Here is a 17,013-nt window from a genome sequence, read left to right on the forward strand (position 1 = left end):
TCTTAGTGACTCAAGACAACAAAAGTTATTTCCATTTCTATTCATCTTAGAGCCCAGCAAGGCTAATCCTAGTTGGAATCTTCTAGGTGGTCATGTAAGACCAAGGCTCCTTCATGTGCCTTCACCCCTCTTGGTATTAAGAGTCCTCTCTATTCAGCTGGTGGATGAGGAAAGAGACCAAGCACTGATTGCTCAGGGAAGTTTCAAGGGCTTAGCTTGGAAGTGGTCCCCCTCAATTCTAGTGCATTTCATTGACCAGAGCACCAGCCTGGGGTCCAGGAACAGAGCAGTTGCTTAGGCCCATGAGGCCGTTGGTCTCTGGACTCTCTCTGTTCCCCTCTAGCTTTGCTTGAAACCCGTTCAGTTCTTTCCTGGGTTCATCTCTTCCTTGTAGAGAACTTGCTAAGCCAATGCATAACTTCACTCTGGTTCTTTCTAGCCACTTCCCCCAGAGCCACAGGCTTGGAAGGTACCTGGTCCACCTTCTAAATGACCTTAGGTTTAAGTGTTAACCAAATCTTTTGCTAATGTATAGCACAGATCTCCATGTTTCCAGCCTCTGAGATCAGTTTCCTCACTGGCTGCTGCCTGCTCACTAAGCCTGTCCTGCATATTTCAGGGAGTTGCTGTGTGTACCGCACTGCAAGACACCTGCTTCTGTATAAGCTCAGTATTAGCTCTGTATTAGTGCACAGAGGCTTGAACAGGTAACCCAAATTCTGCCAGGTTGACAGAGCTCAATGTTATTCCTTGCTTACATCATATTCTAATGCATCTGTCCCTGGGGGTGTGTGTGGCCTTCCGTCTGGTCATTCAGAGACATGGCTTCTTCCATCTTGAAGTTCTGCCCTCTCGCAGGTCCCTAGAGTCCTGCCTGCAGCTGGCCTGAGGGCAGGAGATCAAGTGCCTCCCAGGAGATGCGCCTGGAAGCAATGCACATAATTTGTGTCCATATTTTCCCAGCCAGAGCTCAGTTGCATGGTCACACATACTGCAAGACGGACTAGGAGATGCAGTCCAAAGTGGTAAGACTAGGAGTGAAGGAGAGCACATTTGCTATATACCTAGGAGTATCTGCCTCACGGGCCAGCGCTGTCTAGACTGAGGGAATAAAGACCATGGTTCTTTGAGGAGGATGACTCAGACAGACAGCCTTTGTACTTTGGTGGGGAGGAGTGTTGGGGGGATGGAGCTCTCTGGCATCAGCTAGCATGATCCAAAAGACGTACAGATACTGTCGTTAATGCAACAAGTGTTTACTCCATGTCTATTTATGCCTGGCAGTGGGCCAGACAATAAGGCCTAGGAGGACAACGGTCCTCGTCAAGCTATGGATGACTTCCTTTACTAATAACCCTGTTGCTGGGCACCTAGGGGCCAGAAAGCCTGGAGAGAGAGGGAGAAATGGGGAGGGCTTGTTAATGCCATATAGTGCATCCACAGCATCCAGCACTCACAAGCACTGTCTCTGCAATGCGTTGGCCAATATGTAATTAGAGCTCCAGGGCAGCAGATAGCAGGCCTTCTCTCAGGGCTCCAGGGTGGTGGACAGCAGGCCTTCTCTCAGGGTTCCAGGGCAGCGAACAGCACGCCTTCTCTCAGGATTCCCTGGCTCACTTCTTGGGATGCTGTTTTCTCTCTGCAAGGCATCTAAGGGAGATGATGGATCCAGGATGTGGGGTTGTCATTTTTTGTGTGTTTTTTTCTGGCTGTTGGCAAAGTTAGGGAGGTGGCACTGTATTTTAGAACCCCTTTATTGGTGCTGATGGTGGTGCAAGGGAGTCCTAGACCCCCACATCCTCTCTCTTCGGGTTGTCAGCCATTTGTGTTTAGAAGCTGCTGGGCTTCTTAGTGGGCTGAGATCTGGATAGACCAGCATTCAGGTAATAGCCGCTGGGCGTCAGCTCTGTACCTGATCTCTGCCCAAACACATGGGCAGCCATCTTACCAGAGCCCTCAGTAACTGATGTAGGGGTGATATCTCTTCCAGGAGGCTTTTCAAAATGAGCTAAGAAAATGGGCATAGCGGACATATTTAACACAGACTAGAAGAGACCAGGGAGGGAAGTTTTATATTCTCTTTCAGTGATTTATGGATAAAAAATCATGTCATAAGAAGCAGGAAAGTAGCCTGGGTTATATCCAGGCCACCCTTCGGATGGCGTGCATGGATTTGTTGCCCATTTTCAGCTCAGGGAGAGAGGACTACAAAAGGTTAAATTCCTCATATAAGATTAATTCAGCCATCTCTGTGAAATGGTGGAAGCAGAATACCATTAGACTCTCTAATCTCGTTTCTCTCATGCTGTCTTTCTTGGAGCCTGTCAAACAGTGTCCTGGCAGAGAGTCAGTTCTGTGGTTGCTAAACATCAGAGTCAGTCTCCTGAATGTGCCAGGAGGGCTGTAATTTAGAAAATGTAGCCTACCCTTTTAAGGAAGGATGAAAAGGTACTAAATGCACCTTTCTTTGCATGTTATATCCCAAATATTTTGAATATATTAAACATGTAATTCCTATGTAATTCTATTTTCTATGTTTTATTAGGGTTATTTGCATGACATATTAGAGCCAAAGTTACTAAAACTGTTTGTATTCTGTGGGTCTCTGGTGGTTTCACGAGTACTGCTTGGGGTCCTAAATATACTAACTAGCCTTGTGAGCATGTTACTATGCATTCAGGATGCAAATGCAGTAATGATTTTGCCCTTGTTTTAATTGCTCTTCAACAGCGCATGTGATTTTTTTGATCTTGATTGAAGCCTTTTGGGGGTGGGGAAGGTGGGAAGTATTAGCTGCTGCTATAGAAAAAACTAAATATACTTGGACATTAGATTTTTAGATTTTCTGTTAGTCCTGGTCTTTTTTTCCTATTGCCACATAAAAATCTTAAAATAAGAAGGGGTTTGCGGGGGTGGAGGATCTACCAGGATTGTGAAGTTTCTTTTTCCTTTCTAAAATCCAGCATTATTTTTTTGTTGCATATTTGGGACAAAGAGTCTTAAACGAAAGATCTTTGCAAGATCTGGTTCAGCAGCTCTGCCCCTTGCCTCAAGTTTACTGCAGGGCTTCTATCCCCTTTGGTTATAAAGAAATGAAATTATAAACCACAAGTAGCCTTGGAAATTTCAATCGATCCAAATGACTAAATATTTGTAATTCAATCACTGCCTAGACTTCCAGGGATGACTCTGGCGTTTTGCTTTTTGCTGAGGGCTCTGTGAAAGCCGGGCTCTGCAATGGCTGCTGGGGACCGAGTCTATTGCAAGGAGGCTCCCCTGCAGTGAGGAGCCCGGGCACTGCAAGCCTGTGCCAGAACAGCCCTTTTTGCAAATGGTAGTCGATTTTTGCAGAAGGTTTGTGGCCAGATCGCTATGTATAATACTGATGAAGCATTTTTGTTCCAGCTCTGTCTCGGAAGACCTAGGCTGTAGACGTGGGGATTTCAGTAGGAAACATTATGGATCTGTGGAGCTGGTAAGTTTATGCTGTCTGTTCAGTGGTAGTACATTGATTTAGATTTAGAGACGATCATCAGGCTCATCGGATCTTATGTTGAATATTTACTGTTAGACCATGTGGGTTATAGCATGAGGACTGGAATGAAAGAAATACCTATTGAAAGGTTATGATAATTTGATCATCTTTAGCTATTTGTTTTTATTGTTACGTACTTTTAATCTTGTGTCTTCCAGTTTGTTAAAAATATGTGTGACTGGGTATTTTTCTCTGTTAGTGGTGTATGTAATTAAACAAAATAATTTATGAACTCAGAAAGGTAGCATTTGGTTTTTATATGATCTTTTTCCTAAAAGTTTATAACTCTAGTTTTCGAGGTTTAAATATTACTGAAATATATATTCTTATTTTCTATGCCTTTGCTTTCTGGGTATGTGATAGGAGTTAGAATATTTATGAGATTTTTTTTCCTGTTAAAAGCATATTGATTGGACTAGATAATAACTATAATAGATGATAGATATCTGGAATTGAAAATATCCACATTTTCCTTAATGAGAAACATTGAGATTTGTGGCAGAATTTTTAAAAATAGTATGTTTTCATTTTAAAAGCGACATAATGAAAGCATATAATAGCCTGAATTTTTTTGAAGATAGAATGTGGGGGGGTTCTAGTTGCATGGAAATTTGAACAAATTTTCAGGAAAATGTGCTCATAAAATTCTATTGATTATTATTTAACGCTATTAATAGCATTAAGTCTACAATTTCTATATATTTATAAAAAAAAGAATTACTTGTATTTATTTGTTTAGTACCCAGTTTCCCTTATTAATGTAAGCTACATTCTTAAAGAGTTTAAGTAGTAGAAAAATTTATACCAGAGTTGTGTACCAGTGGCAATCTACTTGAATTCAAGCATATATTACATATTTGGCTAGTTACCTGGCCTAGAGCTGGGTATATAAGTGAAAGATTTAGTCCTTATTCTTAAAAAGCTTACTGTCCTGCTGTGCAGATAAGATATGTAAAAGCATCTAAAGAACGAATTTAGTTAGACAAGAGACAGATTAATTAACTCAATTAAGACCTATATTGTCAGTCACTGGTGTCACCAGCCACTCAGACCTCTGCTTCTCCTGAAAGAGCAGGTGCATAGTTATAATTCAGAGTGGGAACTGGTAAACATTGTGTGAGAGAGACAAGTAGAACAAGTGAAGATTTAGAGAAGGGAAGGAGCAACCCATTCTGGCCAGAGAGCTCAAGGAACTGGCATGGGGATGTGGTGGCAAAGAGGGTAGACAGGAGGTTTGGGCCAACAGCACGGATCCTGGCAACAATGTATTCCAAAGCAGTGAGCAAATGGTTCTGGCTAGCAGAGCTCAGTGGTTACAAAGCAAGCAGGCTTTGGGCTCAGGCAGTCCTGGTTCGGGTTCCAGCTCCACTCCTCTCTGTGACCAGTCAAGTTACTTAACTTCTCTGAACCTCAGTGGGGCTTTAAGAATTTGTGCTCTGAAGTCATTCTTTTTTCATCGTTGACTAGTTATATGATATTGGATTTCTTTTGGCCTTAGTTTTCTCATCTATAAAATGGGGATATTAACATCGTTTACCTCATAGCATTGTTATGAGGACAAAATGATATACATAAAGGAGTTAACACACAAGCACAGTTTATGTAAACTAGCTATAGTAGTAAAAGAAAAATTACATAGTAAAAGTAGAATCTTAACTGTCAGGTAAAGACTTTGAACTTGGCCTAGTAGATGACACAGAGCTCTTATAAACAGCGAGTGGCATTTACTGGAGAGAACATGAATGTGAAGGATAGACTCTGGGAATCACAGAATAACTGCATGGAAAGGTACTTGAAAGCAGTGGTTCTCAAACCTAAGAAGGCATCAGAATACTCTGGAGGGCTGATTAAAACACAGATTGCTAGGCTTCAGCCCCCATGTTTCAAATTCAGTGGGTCTCAGGTTAACCTGCAATTTGTGTTTCTAGAAAGTTCTCAGATTGATGTCAGTGTTGCTAGTCTCAGGACTGCACTTGAAGAACCCCTGCCTTGAGCATCCCAGCAGTTACCCTGGCCTGACACAGCGGCTCACTTGTTCAAGCTTTTCCTCTGGAGCCATGATGGTATATGTATGCTTTTGCTATCCGATGATCTCTTGAAACACTGACTCCAGTGATTTGAAAGGAAGGTGATGCTTCTTACCTCTGAACAGACTTATAAATTACAAACCAGTTAAATAATATTCATGAAAATATTTCATGAGAAAGTGAGTTGAACTTTTCTTAAACCTGATATGGTGAAAATTGTTAAGAACTCAGTAATTGTTGGGCATCCTGGAACTCAAACTTTGCAGAAGAAAACCCAGAATTATATGAAATTGAAATTTCAGCATAAACTTCTCTGGACTTCAAATGAATTAGCTATAAGTCCTGTGAAGAGCTAAGCATGGCCATTTATATCAGTATGAGAGCAGATTTAGGGGCTTAGTTCTTTTTTATTTTATTTTTTATTTCTTATAGCATAACTGTGTACATTAATGCAATCATGGGGTACAGTGTGCTATTTTCATACACATTTTGAAACACTCTCATCAAACTGGTTAACATAACCTTCATGTCATTTTCTTAGCTATTGAGTTAAAACGTTCATACTCTGCTTTTAGAAAGATTCACTTGTACCCTTGTAAGATAAACCATAGAGGTGACCCCACCAATCTCCCTCCCTCTCCCCAGGGGCTTTGTTCTGAAGATTTTCATCTGGTACATGTATAAATTTGGGGAGTGAGAACATGGACGCCCAGGTCTATTTTGACCTGTGGGACAGTTTCTGAGCCATCCTTCATCATATAAGCTGAGTGTGGTGGCGCATGCCTCTAGTCCCAGCTATTGGGAGTCTGAGGCAGAAGGCAGGAGGATCACTTGTGTGTAGGAGCTGTGAGCTATGATGGATGCCACTGCACTCTAGCCAGGGCAACGGAGCAAGACCCTATCTCAAGAAAAAAAGTCTTAATTCTTAAAAGCTCAAATTAAAAGCACCTAGGAAAAATTTCTTCCTCTGCTGATGGACTCTCATCTCTGGCACTTTTTTTAATCCTATAAATAAAGATATAGATTATGAGCATCCTAAAAATACGAATAATGGATGTTTATTTGCCATTGTATCCCTACTACCAAGCATAAGGTTTAGCAAGCATTAGTTACTTAGTAACTATTGATCTAAGGAATGATCTAATTTGGTTGAAATTAGAGAGCAGCCTGACCTATCAAAAATAAATAAAGGAAAGAGAAAGCAAGCCTTTTTGATCCCCCCACCCCATATTGCTAGACTCATTACCTCGCCTGCATTTCAGCTAAAGGTTGTGCCATTTTTCTTCCTGATGAATCGCAGGTCTGGTCTCTCAGGGCAGCATTCTAGGCAAGGCACGGCCATTACATCATCAGCTATTCCTCAGCACTTTATATTGAAATCTGTCAGGAGAAGCATGAGATTGTTTGTAGCTTTTATTGATCTTTTCTTGGCCTTTGACTTGATGGATAGGAAACTGCTGTGGTATAAATGATAAATAGTGCGGGCACCAAATAGACCTCTCCCCTCACCAGCCCAGCTGCTGCCCTTCAGGCAACCCACGTCTTGATACTTCTGGGGAAGTCACAAGCTGCAGGTAATTTCAAATCAGAATAAAACAAGGCAGTATATTGTCCATTCCTTTTAAAAAAATTGCATCTTAATGACTCGAAACTGTATTTAGTTGAGCTGCATACACATACTCCCTTTCTGTATGAGAAGGAAGTGTATCAGGGTCTCCCTGTGCAGAAAGCAGCATTTGGTTGTCCTGACCTCAGGGTGGCCTCAAAGGCTGGGCTATCTAATAACTATCAAGAGTATGGTTGACAGTGAACTTGCTTGGCATCTGCAGATTTTAACCGTTTAGAGACTCTTGATATATAGTAATTTGTGTTTTGCCCAGGCATGAATTTGAATCATGCCTGTGGGACCACTGTGCAGAAGAATGGTGCTTTGCTAACAAGTGATTTAGCTGCCTGTCCAGCATCCCAAACACAGGGCAGATTTGTCCTCTATTCAGGCTTCTTATTGTCAGAGTCATTTGATGGAAGAAATTATATTCTATGTAGTATTACCAACTTGGGGAATTAGTGAAAGTACCAACATATTTCCTTTAGAAATAGGATCCAAACGTCAAGACTTCAGCATTCGGCTTGGCTCCCATAGCTCAGTGGTTAAGGCATCGGCCACATACACCAGGGCTGGCAGGTTCGAACCTAGCCCAGGCCTGCTAAACAATAGTGACAACCACAGCAGAAAAATAGCCAGATGCTGTGGCAGGCGCCTGTAGTCCCAGCTACTTGGGAGACTGAGGCAAGAGAATCACTTAAGCCCAAGAGTTTGAGGTTGCTGTGAGTTGTGACATCGCAGCACTCTACCAAGGATGACATAGTGAGACTCTGTCTCAAAAAGGAAAAAAAAAAAAAAAAACTTCAGCATTCTACAGCAAAAATCATAATTTGACAGATGTTCTTTAATACTTAACTGGCTTGGCTCAGTGCCTGTGGCTCAAGTGGCTAAGGCGCCAGCCACATACACCTAAGGTGGCGGGTTTGAATCCAGCCCTGGGCCACCAAACAACAATGACAGCTGCAACCAAAAAATAGCCAGGCATTGTGGCGGGCACCTGTGGTCCCAGCTACTTGGGAGGCGGAGGCAGGAGACTCGCTTGAGCCCAGGAGTTGGAGGTTGCTGTGAGCTGTAATGCCACGGCACTCTACTCAGGGGGACAGCTTGAGGCTCTGTCTCAAAAAAAAAAATACTTAACTGGCTTATACCTACATCTTATATAGCATAAGATCTTTTAGATGCCTTGAGACGCAACATTTATCTTCGAGCATTCACTGGCGAGTTAACGTGGTTTAAAACTATGGGTGGTACTGTTGTGACATTTTTACTGCCTTGGTGGGGGATTGGTAATGGTGACTTTGAAACTTATTTAGGCTAAAATTATGGTAGCCATTTTCTGTGATATAGAACTTTGACACCTTAATCGTGTACTTATTTATGCATTAAAGAGGGATCGGAAATCTTTTATGATGGTTATTATTATCATTGGGTTTAACATTTACTGAGTGCTTCCCATGTGATAGTCACTGTGCGGAACACATTAGATGCTTTGACTTATTTAATCCTCCCAAACAACCATACGAGGCGGGCGTTATTGGATTAGGCCCCACACAGCGGATGCTCAGAAGACATTCATGGATATTGAATAGATTCTCATTTAACTGATGATATCAGGGAGGTCCTACAGCTGGGAAGGGGCAAGAGTGACATTTAACCTAGGTCTGTCTGACTCAAAGAGCCCCTGCCCTTAACCTCTTGGTCCACAAGCCCCTGCTCTTAAAGGCCTGCTGCTTCCAGAGTGTTTTCTGAGAGAATTAGGCTGCTTGTGAACGCAGACACCACTGCCCTTAATCAACAGCATATTGTAGCTTTGCTTTGGGTTTTCATTCGAACATGTAATTTCAAACCGTTTCCGATCCAAATCTTAACAAAAGCATGCTGTTAAGAAGAATGTTCATAAGGAGTTATCCAAAGAGATGACCACGCCTTAAATGGTTTAAATTTAATTCGTAGATCAAGGCCAACTATAATAAGATAGCTACAAACACTTGGCCTACCTTTCTTGGTCCCTCCTAGACTTGGTTTTTTGATTTGTGCCTTGGCATTGTGCCTTTTACTTGCATTGAGGGCCAGAGTGGAAAATAGCCAGATGGATGGTGGCGTGTCTCTTGCAGGACACAGCAAAGGATTTTTCTGTCATTCTCACAGTGTCTCCTTGAAAAGGACCTATGATAAAGATTTTTCCTATGGGACCAAAAAGTAGTCTGCTTCTCTCAAGAAGCTGGTGTGTTGTTAACCTTATAGGCAGTGGGAATCCTAAATGAAAGGACTTTTCATTTTCACATTGGCTCCTAAGAAGCTCAGAACCCTGTTTATGGCTTTGCTTTCAAAGACTTAATGTCCAACCTAATCTTACTCTCCTATTTTTGGTTTATTTACCTACCCCTGATTTTACCTCCTCGTTCTGAGTGTGCTCTGTATCTAATTTTATGTTTTGAGTAAGATATATTTCAATAAGCTGCTTTAAATCCTTTTTAAAAAATAAGATAGAGCATTAACACCAAAGTATTTCTATGTCCACCCCTTAACAGCTTAATCCTTCTGTCTGGTTTCCTCCCTACCCTACTTTTTGATACATTGTGATTTTATGACCTATTTGCCTAGGATCAAGAAAACTTGGGGAGAATTAGCACCACCTGACCAGCCATTTGGTGACCATCTTGAGCTCCGAGCGCTGTGTTAGTGACATGCATAGCTGGGGCACAAAACTCTAACAAATCAACCAGCTGAACATACGCTGGAATGAGAATACCAGACAAATCCTCCAGGTTGTTCCAGACAAAATTCACCTGGGGACAAGCCATCTCAATGATATTTGGCATTAGCATTCTTTCCAGCTTCAAAACTAGAGCTACAGACGCCCCCACTCCCTCCGTCTGGGTTCTGGGTTGCTTGCTTCTTCCTAAAGGCCAGCAGCCTCCCTCCTGTGCTGTGGAGCCCTTCCTCCTCAGAGCGATCCTCGTGCCCTGTGCCACACCCTGCTCTGCAGAGGCCTCAGCGCCACGCACGGGCTCAAGCTCCTACACCTTCTCTGATGTGCAGGGGGAGGGGAGTCTTTGTTCTGTGACTCCAGTGGTCTCCAGCTGGTGGGGTATACTACACTGACATATTATAAAAACACTTTCAAATCTTGATCTATGTATAGCTGTTTTATTTTTTGCATAACCAAAGATACAGACAGTGAGCACCTTGTTTATTTAGTTAATTCTTCAGCACAGGAAATCAAGGAGAACAGATTTCCATTTCTATTCTGGCCTCGTATACTCAGGAGCAACACTCTCATGTGTGCCTTTAAACACAGCAGCTTTCCTGTGACTGTTCGATGACAGCCTTTGCCTCACACATCTCACTAGGACCAGAGCATTCTCTGCCCCACACCGGGTCTTGTCATGCCCGACTCACCTTTCAGATCAGCAAAGCCTGGTTCAGCAATATGTGTTATATCATCACTTTAGCAAAACTTAATTTTAAACTCGATTAAAATGTGTAATGTTACATACTGTTGTGTATTATTCTGATGAATAGAAAGTATTTCCAGCTTTCTGAAAGTTGCTTTTTAAGAACCTATGATTTCTTCAGAATTCATGCAGGTCTTCCATCAGAACTGTAGCATTTGACAATGTGCCACGAATATGCCTAGAGTTTTAAAATCACTCTTTTACTTCTTCAGGGGCTGCTAAGATGAAAAGGAATTTTATCTTTTTGCCAACCTTTCACCACATGGGCTGTGGACATTAAGAGCTCTCTTTGTAGGCCCTCAGAAGAAAGTCTAGCCTAGTCCACTTTATTAAGTGCCCCCTGGCAGGCAACGTGGGACAAATTTCCCTGGGACTGCAGGATCTGAGAGCACTGAGGTTTCATCAAAGTCTCTGTTGGTGCCCTTGAGAGAGACCATGGTGTTTCAGGTTTCTCCTGTCTCCGGGCAAGTTCCTATTTTCTGAGGATGCACACCCCTTCCGTGGGTTGGAGCAGCTTTTCACCCTGTTTATCAGCGAGGGGAATATCTGTGGGTTCTGAAATTTGCTTCCTTTTTATTCCACTAATTGAATTTAGAGAAAGTCATGCAAAAAAAATCCAGCATATCCTGCTGTGATTGACTTACCAAAAAGGGCTTATGGTGTCACACCATCACTGTTACCATTGAGCCACCGGTAATATTTTTATATTGAACTATTTTACCCATTTAATTAAAGTAGTTGCTTTGGGTGCCTTTATGTGTCAGAAAAGAATTGTACGCTTTTTGGCCTCTGCTTTTTAATTGGTCCGTTGCAGTTATCACTATGTTGCAGTCTTTAAAAACATAATCTCAAGCTGCGTGTGCACAGTAGATGTGAAGGCTTTTTAATTACTTTGGGAGTACATTTCAGCTGTTCTCTAAATTCCCTTTTTGCTCCCTGTGATGGTTCCACACTTTGTTTCTCTTCCAGATTTCTCTTTTTGATGCTTCCCCTTCTTGCATGCCACTAAAACTGCTCTTGCCAAGGTCACCAAAGACCTTCATGCCACCAAATCCATTTGGCACTCCTCAATTCATTCTCCATCACACGTGACCACCTGGCCTCGGGCCTTCTTGAAAGTTTCCCTTCCTCTCCTTGGCATCGCCTCACGTGGCTTTTCTCCCAGCTTTACCTTCTTAGCTTCCTTTAGCAACTCGTGCTCTTTCGTCTGGCTCTTACATGCTGGTGCCCCTCCAGGTCCTGCCTCGGGCTCTGTCTTCCCTCCTCATGCTCTTTCTGAGTGATCTTACCAACCCTCGTGGCTCCAGTCTCTGCCTTTAAACTGATGGCTCACAGATCCAAGTATTCAGTCCAGATTTCTTTGTTGTTGTTGTTGAGGAGACAGAGTCTTACTCTATTCCCTGAGTAGAACTCAACCTCAGCATTCTGGCTCCAAGGATCCTCTTGCCTCAAACACCCAAGTAGCTCAGGCTACAGGGACACCTCAACACCTGGCTGGATTTTCTTATTTTTTAATGTGGAGATGGGGTCTCACTCTTGCTCAATTAAGTCTTGAACTCCTGAGCTCAAACAATCCTCCCACCTTGGCCTCCAAGAGTGCTAGGATTACAGAGGTGAGCCTCCATGCCCGGCATCAGTCCAGGTTTCTGTTCATGGCCCCATGTGCCCAAATGCCAACTGGGTCTCTCCACTGGGAGGGCCCATAGGTTGCTCAACCACAGCTTGCCTACAACTGAACTCACCCTTTTCCCTCTTGCCACCCGCAAACCTCTGAGAGAACGGTACTGCCTCCCTTCTGGTTGCTAATTCCACAAGCCAGGAAATCACCCATAGCCCATGTCCCAGTCTCTTACCAAATCCTATTGGTTCTGTAGTCTAAATAGATTTCAGGGCCAGGTTGCTCTTTGTTCACATCAGTGCACATAGCCAGTGTCAGACAGCCTTTCGAGTGCTTTAGATCCATAACTAAATTTCACAACTACCTAATGAGGTGTTGATACTGTTAGCACCCCTATTTTACAGATGAGGTAACTGAGATTCCGAGAGGTTCATGAAATCATCTAAGGTGACACAACTGGCTTCCCTGCACCCCCCAACTTTATCCACACTATTTACTTGAAAATTCCATGGTCTTTCTGTGGTTAGAGGCTGCTCCAATGCCCCTCCAGCTTTATTATGCTTCAAAATCACTAAGCAGTTTATTTAAAATTCGCATTCTGATTTGATATCTCTAGAGTGGGCTGAGGAGCATGCATTTTTTTATAAGTTCCATTTTGAAAGTGACTTTTAATTCCTTACAAAATTTGTATTTTAGTCCCTTGAAGAAATGCAAATGAAACAATAGGAAAGTTTGCTTCGATGTGCTTACTCCTTTTTCCCCGTGATATTAGGGTCATTTCCTCTTTCCCTGAGCTTCTAGCACATTCTGTTGCTCTCTCTGACTTCTCAAAGATTCCGTTTGACAAATTCTTGATAAGGTTGTATCTAGTTTGTCTATATCCTCAGAAGCAATTAACTTGAGTCTGAGAGCTTTGATTTTTTTTGATGCCGTACAGCTGCGTTCCCTGGTACCAGTCCATGGCCTGTTAGGAACTGGGCGGGGGGGAGGGGGTGAGTGAGTGAAACTTCATCTGTATTTATAGCCACTCCTTATCACTTGCATCACCTCTGCCTCCTGTCACATCAGTGGTGGCATTAAATTCTCACAGGAGTGCATACAAGGGATCTAGGTTGCATGTTCCTTATGGGAATCTAATCCCCCCCCCACCCCGTCCGTGGAAAAAATGTCTTCCATGAAACCAGTCCCTGGTGCCAGGAAGGTTGGGGATTGCCACTGTAAAGAGGACTTGCCCTCATGTAAAGCGCTGGCAACATGATCCTTATGCTTTCAAACAAATAACTAACAAGGACAGCAAACTGTGGCGTCCTTTTTTTTTTGAGACAGAGCCTCAAGCTGTCACCTGGGTAGAGAGCTGTAGCATCACAGCTCACAGCAACCTCCAACTCCTGGGCTCAAGCAATTCTCCTGCCTCCACCTCCCAAGTAGCTGGGAAAACAGGCACCCGCCACAACGCCCAGCTATTTTTTGGTTGCAGCCGTCATTGCTGTTTGGCGGGCCCTGGCTGGATTGGAACCTGCCAGCTCAGGTGGTGGGGGGGGGGGCCCCAGCCGCGTCTCTCTTTTGCTCGTGGAATCAAGTAGGTGCTCATTAGCTCGACACTCAGGGCTTTCTGCAGTCTTGCCCATCCCTGTGCTCACTTAGCCCATAATCTAGTAACCAGGTCTTTACCCGACTGTTACCTTGCCGGGGCCTCTGGGACTCCCTCATACCTTCCTGTCCTTCCAGAATGTTCTCTTAAGGTATGCCTCTGCCAAGTCTGTTCTTCCACACAGCCTGTGGGAAAGTCATCCTTCACTCTTTAGAACCCTACAGTTTTCTGAGTTTCTCTATGGTACCGGTTAGCTTTTACACCGTGATTATTTGCAGGCATTTCTTACCTTTCCTAGTAGGCAGGAATCATGGTTCTGTTCTTAGTATACCCCCCGGCAGCACTTATCCCACTGCCAGATGTCCACAAATGAGCTAGAAGATCAGTTTTGCTAAAAATCTGGTGTCTGATACATTCTTCTTTTTCTCTTAAATTCCTTGTATTACTTCCTAGTCTTTGGGTGTGTATATACGTACGTGTGCATGCTGATATGCTTTTTAATATACTTTTATGATAATGAAAGGAATACCACTCATTATACAAAATTTGAAATATACTGAGAAGCAGAGAGGAAAATTAAATTCATCTGTAATCCTACCACCAACAGATAACAATAATCTCTATTAAAGATTCCGTATGTGTCCCCTTAGTGATTAAATTTATATACAAAATAGGTTTATATATTTTATTGTGCTTCTTTACTTAAAAACAAAGTGTAATGTTTTAAAGGTACAGATATTCTTCCACAAACAACTTTATCTTCTCATATCCAAACCTCTTTTTTCTTCTTCATTTGTAATTGGCTGTGACCTCCAGAATGACAGCCAGAATGACAGTAAATAGCAATGGTTGCAGGCATTTGGAGTTTCGAGTTAGTTTTTTAGATGATACATGATGTAATCTTTACATATTTGAGAATATCTTTGATTTATAGCTTCCATAAGAACAACTTGGCTGGTTTTAAAATTTCTGAGTCCTTTTCTCTTAAAATGTCCTAAATTTTGATCTGAAAACAACAGAACTATTTTCTTATAGTTCTGGGGGCTAGAAGTTTGAAATCAAGGTGTGGCAGGACCATCTTCCCCCTGAGGGCTCTCATCGTCCCCCTGAGAATCCTTCCCTGCCTTTCCCGGGTTCTGGGGTTGCCAGCAATTCCTGCCGTCCTTTGGTCTGGAGCTGCACCCCTCCTGTCTCTGCCTCTGTCATCGCCTGGCATTCTTCCTTGCATCGCTGTGTCTGAATATCGCTCTCTGTTTCTCTCATAAAGACACCAGTCATTGGATTAAAGGCCCAATTGAATCTTAACAAATTACATCTGCAAAGACCCCATTTGCAAATAAGGTCATGTTCTGAGGTTCCAGGTGGACCTGAACTTTGAGGATGGGGGTGGGGGACACTATTCAATCCAGTACAGTTATCCTTTGCCTTTCAGTGTTCTGGAGAGGTCTGAGGCAGTTCCAACTCTTTTCCTTTCTTGGTAACCTTTCCTGCCTGACTTTTCCTTGGATTCTTTTATCTTTGCTTTGCCTTTAAAAAATGTTTCCCATAATTTTCCCACACATTTCTCTTTTTATTAATTTTGCCTAAAACATTATGTCTCTGATTCTTAGACCTAGACCTTTAGTCAAGAATGAATATTTTCTTCTGCTGTATCTTTGATTATTGTTCTTTTTTTCCTTGAAACTTTTTTCTCTGTCCTCCATGAATGTCTTTTCTTTCTCTTTCATTTCATTTTATTTTGTTCCTTTTCATTCTGTGTTTAGCATCTGAAGCGAAGATATTACTGCTTTAGTTTTCTAAAATTAACATTTTGTTTTCCTCCTCCACTAAAGAATTTAATCCTACATTTGCATTTTTTGGTCCTCTTTTATCTCTGTTGCACAAGGTTTACACAGTACTGCAAAGAGATTGTGTCTTCCATCTCCCTAAGGACAGCAATGACCATTTTGAAATTTTATTTTGGTTTCATATAAAGTTTAGCTAGAAGTATCCTTCTTTTCTTAGTTTTCAGGATCATGGGTAACAATTTTTCATAGCTATTATTTTGGGTTGCACAAAGTGGGGGTTGTCTCCCTTTTTACAAAGTCTTCAAACAAAAACAAAAAGCTATTCAGACCATGTGTTTTTCAATATCTAGAATGTATAACTCAGCTGTCATTGTCCATTTGGGACTGTAGCTTCTCTGAACTAAACAGCTGGATAGCTGGTAATAGTACAAATCTCCCCGATCAGGCAGTGCCCGAGGCTCAGTGTGTAGGGTGCCAGCCACATATACTGAGGCTGGCGGGTTCAAACTGGGCCTAGGCCAGCTAAAACAATAATGACAACTTCAACAACAAAACCCTCCCCGATCAGTTTCCAGCATCCATTTGGTGTTTGTGCTGTGAAGCTCTGCTGGAGTGAGATTGGATGCTCTCTCCTGCTCAAATTTTTGCTGGTCTGAGTGGCTCTGGACTTATGTCTAACAGAAACTTGGTTGGAAGAGGCATATTGAAGTAATGTTTGCTCAGCTCTTTATATAAGCTTGAGAAAATGCCAGCTGTCTAGACCAAAGACTAAGATGAAGATTATGAAGAAGGTAAATCACCCCAAGCACCCCAACTACTGCTTGGCGTGCTGGCAAAACTGTCCCTCCAGGATGCTCTGCTACCATTCCTGCCTGTCTCCCTACCTGTGGCACTCAGCTTGTAGAGACTGTGTTCTCCAAAGTAGAATCTCTCTTCTTGCCCCGTGTTTTCTTGGAGTGAAAAAGAGGTGCTGGTATGGGTGAGGCCTCCTCAGAACACTGGAACTGTGCAGTCTGAGGCTGATTCCCAAGGTTTCATTGTTACTCTTCAGATAGACCCAGTGCCTCTTAGCCAAAATGAGATGGTGGAGGGAAGATGAAAGTGTCCTTCAACCCTTTCCAGTGACCCCAGATTTGTTTTGTTCCAGGCAACAAAGCCAGTCACCAAATATGTGTCTCATTTTCCACTGGCCAACTAGACAATACTTGGGCCAGTGGAGAAGATACTTGGGCCATAGCACTGACAATCAGTCACTCTTCAGACTCATGAATTGTCATCTTTTGTGGCAAATCTTCGCTGGTATTTTACTGGGAAGTTGAGAATCAGGGACCGCTAGCAGATGCTATTTTAATTAGAAAACCAAGACAGGCTTGGCACCTGTAGCTCAAGCA

General features: G+C 42.6%; 1 protein-coding gene across 1 annotated transcript in view; it reads left to right on the plus strand.

Annotated features, from left to right (window-relative positions):
- Window positions 1-17,013, plus strand: part of GARNL3 (GTPase activating Rap/RanGAP domain like 3) — a 140,746-nt gene that overhangs the window by 19,727 nt on the left and 104,006 nt on the right. The window contains exon 2 of the mRNA XM_003785425.3: window positions 3,406-3,475. Within this exon, the coding sequence (XP_003785473.1) occupies window positions 3,406-3,475 (70 nt within the window). The remainder of the gene's footprint in view (window positions 1-3,405; window positions 3,476-17,013) is intronic.

The sequence above is a fragment of the Otolemur garnettii genome, unplaced genomic scaffold (genome assembly GCF_000181295.1).
Source record: "Otolemur garnettii isolate 467f Iridium unplaced genomic scaffold, OtoGar3 scaffold00014, whole genome shotgun sequence".
Taxonomy (NCBI): Eukaryota; Metazoa; Chordata; class Mammalia; order Primates; family Galagidae; genus Otolemur; species Otolemur garnettii.